At 30.9% G+C, this 12,022-nt stretch overlaps 1 protein-coding gene across 2 annotated transcripts in view; it reads right to left on the minus strand.

Moving 5' to 3' along the window:
• The window catches only part of LOC139486028 (uncharacterized), a 308,560-nt gene that overhangs the window by 232,375 nt on the left and 64,163 nt on the right, over window positions 1-12,022 (minus strand). The window contains exons 15-19 of one of the 2 annotated variants that reach the window (XM_071270718.1): window positions 10,013-11,257; window positions 9,560-9,590; window positions 6,282-6,550; window positions 5,522-5,549; window positions 808-2,293 (exon numbers count right to left, since the gene is read on the minus strand). The exons of the other annotated variant lie outside the window; for it this stretch is intronic. Coding sequence (XP_071126819.1) covers window positions 1,983-2,293; window positions 5,522-5,549; window positions 6,282-6,550; window positions 9,560-9,590; window positions 10,013-11,257 — 1,884 coding nt within the window. The 3' untranslated portion in view covers window positions 808-1,982. Of the gene's footprint in view, window positions 1-807; window positions 2,294-5,521; window positions 5,550-6,281; window positions 6,551-9,559; window positions 9,591-10,012; window positions 11,258-12,022 lie in introns of those variants that run through there. 2 annotated transcript variants of the gene reach the window in all.

The following is a 12,022-nucleotide window of genomic DNA, read 5'->3' on the forward strand; positions in this document are numbered from 1 at the left end:
CAAACGTTTGCAATATATTTACATTGTCAGAAAATATATAACGTATTTGAACAAGCGTTAAGAACAGCCGAAAAGCAAGGCTTACAAGGGCAATTCGAATTGATCAAAATGATTTTAACAAACATCGACCAAGCTTCAACGCGAACATTGTAAAGGACCCCAAATTAAATATTACGTTAAGAATGTTCGCCTCTCTTGTTTTTGATTATTTTGTAAGATAGTCAGGATCTTTTTGTTTTATCTATGTAGTTATATGATAAATTTGCCAACTTAGCCCTACTTATCTTTTCATCATTTAAGGACATATAGTTTAAGGGTTATTTTGTTCATAGTTTTTGAAAGAAAAAAGTTGCCAATGTTAATTGTATAAAAGATCTAGAGAATTATTTTTAGGTAAATTCAAAACGGCTCATATCTCAAACACAAGCACACGGACCCATCGGTGTTTCTTCTTTTTTTAAGATCCTCTATTTATATACCATCAATTTAAAACAATATTTTGAAAATCTTGCTAAACATCCTTAAATCCAGACGAGTTTGGATGTCTTTCTATTATCTTTCGCCTCTCTTTTAAAGTAATTTTAAAATAACTTTTTGGTTTCAGATAGGAGAAGAATACACGAGACTATGTCTACCAATCAAAATTAAACATAAAATGTATCTGTTATTTGCATACAGGTATGTTGATTGCTGGGTAAAATTTATTCTCACTTCATTCTGTTATTGAATTAATATGTTAAGTTTATTCAAATTTATGTTTTTGTTGATTCCACAGCACACCTAGGGGAGTTAACCCTAAATAAAATCGGCTGAAAGTGTTTATGTTTTTTTTATTCACAACATAAGAACAAACTATAAATATCAGTTGGAAATGGCTGAATTATACTAAGTAAAAAATACATAAAGCAAAAACAAAGACTAGACATGGTAGCTTATCTATACAAGTAATGAACTAGTATATATAAAAACGAAATATACGCAGTGAAGATTTTAGAGTACTCACAGTTACTGATAGGTACATTGTAGGTCGCAGCAAATGACAATTAATACAAACAAAACATGCATCTTATATTTATAAATCAATCAGTAAACATCCAACATTCAATAGATTCGGTGTAAAGACGTCATTACCAGTCAGAGGATAGCACGACCCTGTGCGATGTAATATATATATATGCATCGATAGATTGCAGTACCGACCAAATGCATAATATATGTGAAAGAATACTTTTTAGTATGGTTTTATTTGACTGATAACCGAATGAATTTTTTCAAACCAATAAAACCACTATTCAAAGACTACTTTATCATGTTTATTGACGTTAGTTTACGCCTAATCAAAAATGTTATGTTTATATATATATTGCATCAAACTATAATGATAACAAATAGCAATTACTAAAACTATAACTAAGCGATGTGACAAAAATAAATTTGACTTATCCTTCTGATTATGTTAAATAAATTGAAAACAAGATATTTGATTAGTTTCAAAAGATGTTAAATACGTGGGGCTTGATTTCGTCAAGTTGTTAAGTGTCACATTAGATGTTAAATGTCACATTAGAGTATTTCAATAGTTCATTTAACTTTAAAGTAACCCATGTATATTGAATTTAAACAAGGCCAAAATAACAGTTATCAAAGGCTAGTTTTTTTTAGATACAATTACCCAAATTCAGACAGTTACATAAGATATGAAATCATGAGGATTTCTTTAAAAATGATGTACGTATCAATCATTATACAACGAAATTGAATATTTAAAAACACAGGTAGGGGCATTTCTCTGCTTTAAATTTTGTTGAATAGATTTGTCTATAGATTACAAATCAATTGGAAATAAGTAAAGAATAATCAACAACGTGGAAAAGTCCTTTTTGACATGACAAATTCAAAACCCCAAACATCAAACGAATTGACAACAACTGTCATATGCCTAACTAAGTATAGGCATTTTCTTATGTAAGAATAAAAAAGATTCAAAACAATTCAAGTAACGCATTTTCCACAATTTTAACATTTTTGCCTATGTTACTAAATGACTGAGCAATTGTCCTTAAGGTTGGTTTTAGATCGTGCATCCGACAAAATTTGCTGCTCCATTCTTCTAGAATATCCTTATTCAGTCTAACCAAATCCCTTTCATTTTGCTTGTGGCTTATTCTCTCCCAAGTATGGAAATCCATGCCAAGTTCGATCAGGAATGGGAGAGATTTATTTCCAACCAATGGAACCAATCTGTCAATGTGTTCCTCTGTGGGTACTACATCCCACTTCTCGGGCTCTTTGTCTGTAATATATAAAGGTGAGCAACTATTGTTTTAGTAAAACAAAATATGTAGTTATATATCTAAGATCTGACAATACATTCACAACTTTACGTCTGATTCTAGTGGTGTTGGTGCTTTTTATGATATCGTTTATACCTTTGCCGATAGTGTTACGTGGCAAAGTTAAATTGTCGAATACAATAAAACTGAATCCATCTCTGCCATCCGTAGCGCAGCTGTCAGCTCCCTACCAATTGGACAACATTTATTTCAGACAAACAATATGTATAACAAAGCCTTTTCGTATTTTGATGTAAATGTCCCTTGGTTTTGTGGAATTTGTTTACTCCTTGGTTTTGATTGTTATTATCTTTGAAATGCATGTATTGCTTCCCGTTCTCTCACAACAAGCAATTCATATCTGCTGATGCTCAACAATTTGGACGATATAACTTTTGGTGAATGTGGAGTAGCACATTGATCCCATTGTATGAACTCGTATTTTGGAAGAAATGTATCGCCACGGCCGCTATCATACCAACAATTAATTCCAATCGATGTTAAACAACTCGAATAACAAAATATTTGATGAATGTGTATTGGCTTGCTCATTGTTATATGAACTATTAAAATGTAGATATCATGATCTCAAGCTGACACAGTTATTGACTCTTTTACTATCAGGTAATTTAATTTGGATTAAAAAGAAACAAAATGTATGTATCTTTAAAATCAAAACCATTTTGTCCAGGCTTCCTCCCTACTGGTCAATTTGTTTAAAGAAGAACTGTTCTCCCCTTATTTTAAATTCTCCAGCGGGTCAAGAAAGAGACGTTCTGCAAGTATTTTCGAATGTTTAATCTGTTGTATATATTTCTTTAGAATACTCTTAAGGAAACAAACTCATCATATATACCAGGATTGAAATTAAGTTTTGAACGATAACGAATGATTAAATGGTTTAAATTAATTCTTATTTCTTCTTGAAACTTGATTTCGATTAATTGTTTGTTTCTGTTACCTTTATGAGGTTTTGTATTTTTTTCTGGTAATCTGTAATCAGTATTCCGGTGCAATGTCATGTTACTCTCTTTAATAATTTTGTCGCGTGGGTTTGTTTTCTTATTTTCCCAAATTTTTTCAACATATTATATCCCAAAAAGTTTTTACCCGATGCATATATTGAAAGGGGCTTAATATTTTAATATTGTTAGAATATGAAAGCAATAACACGGGGATCTGAATTTGTAGAAAGTTTTACATTATGTCTTTTAAAAATATTAATAAGAAAAACAGAACAAGAAAAAGGAGGCATTCAAGATATTATGTATGTGTTTTGTGCATAAATTGGCAGGATTATTAATATTTGCTTCCTGAATTCATTTAATATCATATTCACACAATGATTTATTTTGCTTTTTTATTACGAAAAAGTCATACAAACAATAACATTCTACCGTTTATTTTAAATTCGGCCCAGAGCTCGAGAAAATCATTATTGACAACCACTCTTGGGAAAATAGTTGTATAATTTCTGTTATTACCAGGAGATAATATTCATTTATATAACATCCTGTTCTTTTTATGAATACTATTTGGTCGCCTTCTTAGTCATGTAAGTGTTAATTTTTATTTTTATAAGCCTCTTATTTTATTCAAAAAGAAATAAGAAGTAATTTAAACCATTTTATCATTCGTTTTCGTTCAAAACTTAATTTCAATCCTGGTATATATGATGAGTTTGTTTCCTTAGGAGTATTATAAAGAAATATATACAACTGATTAATCATTCGAAAATGCTTGCGGAACGTCTCTTTCTTGACCCGCTGGAGAATTTAAAATAAGGGGAGAACAGTTGAAAAAGTGTTTCAAATTTGTAAACCTCCGTCATATGATACGATAAGACACTCTTTTTTTTATTTGAGACGTCTATTTATAATAATAATGACGTACGAAAACTTTATACTATAGAAAACATTGTCAAATCGCTTTCAAAATTCCTAAACAAAAAGATAATTCCGATAAGACTTTGTTGTTCAAAATTGGTAATAAAAAGAAATATCCGATACAAAACGTGGAATGCAAACGATATGAATCTACAAAGTCTTGTATTATCGGACTATGGCGTCTCTCGCTCCCTACAATAATTATTGGATGTCATCGTGGTATAATATGTCTACTTTTTACCCATATTGGAGTGGCATATTCATGAAATATATTTACATTTAAGAAATGTACAATTCTTTAAAAGTACTTCCCATCATAGTACCCATATATGTATCTCAACACAGCCAATTAAAGGAAATGTATAAACCTTAATATAAGTCAACTGATGTTTACGTGTGCAGCACCTAATTTAAGAATTGTAATCTTTTGTAATCTTTTGCAATTTTGATTTTATCTGAAGTCAAGTTCATACCATAGCATTTTCAAACTGAACTCAAGGGGCTCTTAACAATGAAATCGAATTAAGAGGGACATAATTACATTTAACAACATGTTAAACTCTGGTGTTGTACTCATATTGTAAGGCAACATGTTAAAGTTAATGTTGATGAAAACATTGAAACAGACACATTTCTACATTTGAAAATGCCTGTACCAAGTCAGGAAAATGACAGTTCTTGTCCATTCGTTTTTGGTGCGTTTTTTTAATTTGATTTTGCCATGTTATTATGGACTTTCCGAATTGATTTTCCTCTAAGTTCAGAATTTTTGTAATTTTACTTTACACTACAAGCTGTACATTTGTAACCCCTTATAATTTTTTTTAATTTTAAGATGCAAACTAGGTATGAAGAACAACTGGCAAACCATGCGACTTATATATTTGTCGGCAAACTAATAAACGAACGAGGGAACGATGATTTTAGTCCTAGAGCTGGGAAAACTTAAAAGAAAGTATAAGACTACCAAATAGATATAGGAAGATGTGCATGGTGTAAGTGCCAAAGAGACAACTCTCCATCCAAATAACAATTTATTAAAGTAAATTATTATAGGTTAATGTACGACCTTCAAGATAAAGGCCACAAAACACTCTATTGCTAAATGGCAGACTTAGGACACATAACACTGCATAAATAAATTATGAACTGAAATCATACAGTTAACTATATATAGGAATTGTGACCCTCGTGTCACCTATCTAAAACTGACGGGATTGTGAAAAGTACAAAACATGATAATTGATAAAAGAAAAAAATCCCTCTTGACCATGTATAAATATTTGTATACACAGAACTTACCAAAACCTATAAAATCACCTTTCACAAGCTGCAAAACATAAATAAAGGTAATTAAAACAAAAAGTTACATGTATAAAGCATACACAATTACCATTTTTATATATGCAACAAATTTATAAGAAAACAACAAAGTCGTATTTAAAGTTGAAATAGGAATAGCCATTAATTACAATTATTAGTAAAAAAAAATTATTACAGATTGATACAGCCGTGACTTCAGCATAACATGCTTATCTTAATCGCAAATTGTTCAATTTAACTTTGATTTATCTCTTCTGAACCTACATGTATGTAATGGTTTTAATCATGGGTAAACTACTGTTGACAGTGTTATGCAATGTAATTTTTGGATGGTTTGCTACTTTTTAATATGTTATACTTTTATCACAGATATGACACCGCCGTTATTTCGTTTTGACATACATACAATTTTCCTTCTCACATTTTGCATTTACAAAATAACAAAGAATTATTTAAAAAACATTGAAATTAGAGTTTATAGCATAATTTTAAATCAGCACATGGGTAATTTTCCATTTACATTAAGGTTTGTTTAGTTATTGTTGTGTTAAGCTTTTATCTTCAATTTGTTCATATTTGATTAATAGATATACTATGAGAAGTTGATAGTAATATTTCATATTTGACCTAATAAAAGCACACAGTTTTTTTGTATTTTTTTCATAACCGACACAACATTTATAGATATAACTAAATTAAGAGAACATGTTTCTGTTAATGTTTCATGACAAATGGTTACCTTGCAAAGTTTATGAATGTGTCCTCTACCAGTTGCTTCTATTGCGTCTTTGATTTCTTTAAATGTCACTGCATGGCTATCCCTGCATTGTCGAATAACTTCAAAGTTCCATATCTTTGGATCACTTGTGTGTAATGTGTTATCGACGTCTGTTACCGACAATCCTAAATGTATTGCCAATTCTCTGACTTCATTAAAGCTGAACATTAATGACAACCGTCGTAGATGTCGGTCTGATGGTAGCTCTCTCAAAAACTCTTCGTTTGTAACTGTCATAAAGAGATAACACGTGTTGAATGCAAACATCAAAATAAAATAGTCAACATTGTCAACAGCGAGCTCAGAGTACGTTGATTTTGTTGAACGAGGAATACTGCTTTCTCAAAAGTTGCTAAGACAGGGCTATGAATAAATCAAATTAAGGTCATAACTAAAGAAATGTAACAGTCGCCATCATGAGCTGATTGGCCATTATTACAAAAGTATGTCAGAAATCATATCTGATATTCTTCCTAAGTCATAATAACCTTTCATCATTACCGAATTGAAAAAAGAAATAATACGACGGGTGCCGTATACGGTGCAGAAAATGCTTACCCTTCCGGAGCACCTGTTTCACTCCCGGGTTTTAGTAGAGTTCGTGTTGTTTCTTATTCATTATGTATAACTGTTGATGTTAATGTCCTTTGGTTTTGTGAAGTCTTTGTTTACTCCTTGGTTTTGATTGTTATTGTCTTTTAGAATAAGGTCTAGCAAGAGCATGCAGTAACTGCCGGTTGTAGGTCAGTATTTTTATTGATTTCATTGCAAACAGTTTATTGAGACGTTTAATTCGTAAGAAACTATCGGTCCTTCACAAAAGTTTGAGCAGGATTCTTTGCAACGATAATCTTACCACTGTTAATTGAAAATCGGGTCGTGCAGTTATCTCAATAAATTAAAACGGTAAGATAAGACATTAAAACACTTATAACTAGGGTTTACCATTAATTTCTAACCTTACCATGTGAAAGCACTATGGCAAACTGATAGAAACACATGATGCAGTCATGAAATTGCATATTTGCAATAGTACGACCAGAACAATACAAGACAGAGTTGGAAACAAATGAAAGTAATTATACATACATGTATCCCTTAAAACTATAAATTACATAAACAAAAGACACGGTTTCATCCAACTTATTCATGTTGTTATTAGACTAATACCTCGAATTTGACATAAATGAGAATCTTATTACCAGAATCTATGACAACAAGACGCTTTTTATTTTGAAATATTAGTTTGCCCCACCTAGGCCAAACCCTTGTAGATACATATTTCGCATCAACTTCTCATGTTGTTTTTGAAATATAGATTCTTGGTACTGACTTTGTTTATCACCTTTATGAAGTGTTATTGTTTTCTGATATTTGTCTGGATGAATATTTTTTATTTTCTGTTTAGTTTGTTTTGGTGATATCTATTTGACATGGCTCTGTACATATACTTCCCATTATTGTGTTATTGTTCTATGGTAAAATGATGTATATTTCTTTCATTTTTGCGTATGTGCTTTGTTTATATGTCTTTTTGGTTTATTTTGAAACTTATGACTTGGCTCTGTTCTTATACGTCCTGTCATTGTGTTATTGTGTTATTGTGGTTTGGTATTTTTTGTTTTCTTGTCTGTTTTGTGGTCTAACTTATTGCGTTTTAGCTATTTTAAAGAGATTAAGATTATAACAAAACTTTTTCTGTTTACCCTTCGTTCAAACATTATTTTCAATATAATGAAATGTTATGCGACGTTCTAATATGTGAGAGGTTTAGCTGGCAAGACAACCAGGTTTGTTTCCTTTTATTAAACTCAAATATTAGAAAAAATATTTTCTGTGTCCGGGTTTCGTGCTACAATTGATTGTGTGCTATCTGATTGGGAATAGTTGCATGTACATATATATATCTTTCATTTTATCAAACGATCAAAATTCTTATTTCATCACTGTGAAAATACCTCTCTATGCCTTACATGTACATACTTTTTATCAATATGATGAGTAAATCATTTTTTTATTTTATAGTATGTTTTTATGTTTTACTGTTTCGACAATGTCTTATGTTTAGGGGAAGGCTGTATATGCCTGTCTAAAGTCAATAACTTGTAACTCAGCGGTTGTTGTTTGTTACTTTATACATGTATCACATTTTTAATTTTTCATTATTTTTTTTATAACAAGTCATTTTTTTTTTTTCGTTTCAGTTGTTTACATTTGTCGTTTCCGGATCTTTTATAGCAGATTACACGGGATATGCATTGCTCATTAGTGATGACCGTTCGATGACCTACAGCCGTTAATGTGGAGATATGACCTATTGGCAATCATACAACTACTTCTTTTTTTCATATTACTAATAATATATTATTACGAATAATTCTTGTTTGATACACATCAAGCGACTAGTTCGTCTGATTTTTTGTTTTTAAAACGCAATATTTTTTATAATGAAAGTAGTCCGTTGGATTACGAAATTATAAATATGAAAATTGAAAAAAAAAAATGATAAGCACTGTTTATGTACTATTCAATATGGTTGATAACTGACATTCGTTGGGTAAGGAAAATAATGTTGTATGTCAACTACTAATAAACATTTTTTTTTTATATCAATCTGCTATGGGATATCTTCCTATTCAACAATAATACACGATTGCTATTCAATGATTCTTTATCGAACTGTATGTACTATTCTATCTTTAGGCTTCCGATTGCGTTCTTACGGCAAAGCGAATAGAACAATAATTCCATAGAGATGTTACTAATTTTTTACAGATCTTTATTTGTTTCATAAGAAATGTTTGTAAAAATATAATGATACATTGCTTACATTTATTACATGATTTGAACTTAATGTAATCGTACTTGTAAGAAAGTCGTAACTTCTAGGACGGGCGAATACTATAGAATTCACAAATGCATTGTCCATCTCCTATGGAAACGTCAGACATACTTTCTAACATACATATATCAGTGTAATATAATGCATTACCTCCAAACAAGCGGGATTTTTTTTAACGACATCAAATGCGCATCAAATTTCCATCTTCAAGTTGATTGATTACATTTGTATATCGTAATTGACTAAATACATAAGGATCTGGTGCTTTAGACGTTAAAAGTAATAAATCAACATTTAAAAAAATAATAAGAACATTTTAAAACTCATTCCACAATTGAAGCATTATATGAAAGGTAACATTAATATAACGCTATATAGCAAATTTAGAATACAATACCTGGACATCCTGGTTCACATCTGTCTTCATCCTGTTAGAAGTAAAAAAAAACACATAAGTATTGCTGCATCGCATACTGGAATAAAATAATTAGATATTAGGGTTATATTGACATACATAACTGACGAAATATAGACTTAACTGCAGGAATATATACGTACATTTTAACTGCAGACTTAACTGCAGGAATATAGACTTAAATGCAGGAATATATATATAATTGAAATAATAAGGAAAATATACATAACTTTATATGTTTGAATAATACAAGAATGTTATTGTCATTTTATATTGGCTTGTTTTCACAATTATCTTTAATTTTATGTTTTGAATCTTTCAAGACTTGAGTATTTTTGCATGTCTAGTTGGATATTTCAGATTCTATTTTACCAAATCAGTAATCAGATTTGGATTTGTTTTCCGTTTTTAACATAATTTTGGTACGATTCTTACCTTTCCTGATATCCACGATTTGATCATATGTATGTTGTGTTTAATACCATGAGTAGAACATCTCCAGAAATTGCCGACATGTGCAAGATTTTCGAATGGTATGATGCATGGCTTATCTGGTGAGCTACAACAAACACTGGTAACAAAGGACTCATCATTTGTCTGACTCTGATCGCTACTTGTTCTGATATACAGCTGACTTATTTTCTCTAAGGCAGATGTTAAACATTCATTGATGCTGGAAGCAAGATCCCTCATAATGAGTGCGTTTGTTCTGGCATGAATAAGACGGACAGTTATCTTGTCATCTTCGCAAAGAATATACATATCCAAGGAAGGATCAATTGTGAACACCCCTGATCTATGGAACAGCATGTCCGCATTGGCTTCACCATATGTCTTCACCGCCCATACAGATAAGCAGTAACTGATAAATCTGAAAGATAATGCTGGTGGTATCATCAAAGATGTCGATTGAAAGGCAATGGCAATATTTCGTTGTGTGAAGCCAGTGGAATGAAGGTATCCGGAATCATCGTTACCCCGTACCATACTTGCAACATAGTAGAAGTCAGCAGGTATACGCGTTCGGTTAGAATCATATCTCTTTGGTTCTACCAATATATCCAGATGGGTCATGACATTTAATAAGTAGTCTTTGTCTTTGTAAAATTGTATATACTTTTTTCTCTTCCAAACTTCTTGTATTGCTTGTTTTGATACCACTCCTCTCATTCCCATAGCATCCCATATTTCTTCTCTTTTTCTGTCTCCTTTACAAAAGCGTTTGTCTGTAACAATTGATTTAAATGCATCTATGAGAAGAGTTGGGGACAAAATAATACGATCGTCCAATTTAAGTTCATCAAAGTACAATAACTTGCCAATGGAATGTTGAAATTTCAGAAATACCTTCAACTCTTCTTCTGACAACGGTCTTATAGGCTGCAATGCGTTTACTTTCTTTAAATGCTCTAAGGTAATCAAAGGAATGTTGCGTCTGATCAGCGATGCAAATTCTAACTCTAAAGGTATAAAACATTTTGGAAGAAGTTCACCCCATGTTGGTTGCCTTTCTGATTCTCTGATTATAACCTCCTTTATCTTCTCCATTTCTGTGTCATTTTTGTCTTTAGCGTCGACAAATATTTTATCCTCAATCACCAAGTGTTGCATTAAAGGCGTTTGTTGAAACATCTCGTTGATTTCTGCAAACATTTCCTGTCGTCTTTTTTCAACATCATGCTAAAAAAACACAATATTTTTACGCAACACTTTATATTTGATCAGAATTTCTTGTTAATAAAATTATCATTTATCAAATTAATATTTTACTTGTATGCAATTCTATAGTTACAATCACACAAGTGCCTACATAAGGGCCATTTCAAAATGGTTATAATGAAATTGTATTATAAAAACAAAATCGAAAGATTCATTATAAATACCCGGATTAAAAACATAATGTTATTTCTAAGCATAATACCTTAAAATACATAAGAAATCAAGGCATAATTGTAGGTGCCCAACCAAATTTATAGTATAGTAATTATCATGGAGTAACGCCTAAAACAGTGAAACTATATCATAATGCATTTCTAACGTTCATAGTGTTTATCAGTTGTTTATGTGTTTATGTTCATATGCTAGTGACCGACAAACAAAGGCATCATGTAGATTAATTTAAGCCTTATCATGTTTGATAAGGTTTTGTTAATCTTGTGTGTATACCACATTACAATAGTTTTGACATATATAAAAAATAATATATTGTGTAGAATTCTAAAATTAAAACATGTTACTATCCTAGTTATCATGTTTGCTGTTTTATATAATACTCCTCATCATATGTGAAATGCACGATATTAAGTATGTACAAGTAAATCAGTTATGAAATGAAACGTTTCTATTAAATACATTGTATACTGCTCGTCAAAGACTGAACAAGTAGGTATAAATATAACAAAATGACTAAAGATAGATGGGGTCTAAATTGAAATTCTTAGTATA

The sequence above is a fragment of the Mytilus edulis genome, chromosome 8 (genome assembly GCF_963676685.1).
Source record: "Mytilus edulis chromosome 8, xbMytEdul2.2, whole genome shotgun sequence".
NCBI lineage: Eukaryota > Metazoa > Mollusca > Bivalvia > Mytilida > Mytilidae > Mytilus > Mytilus edulis.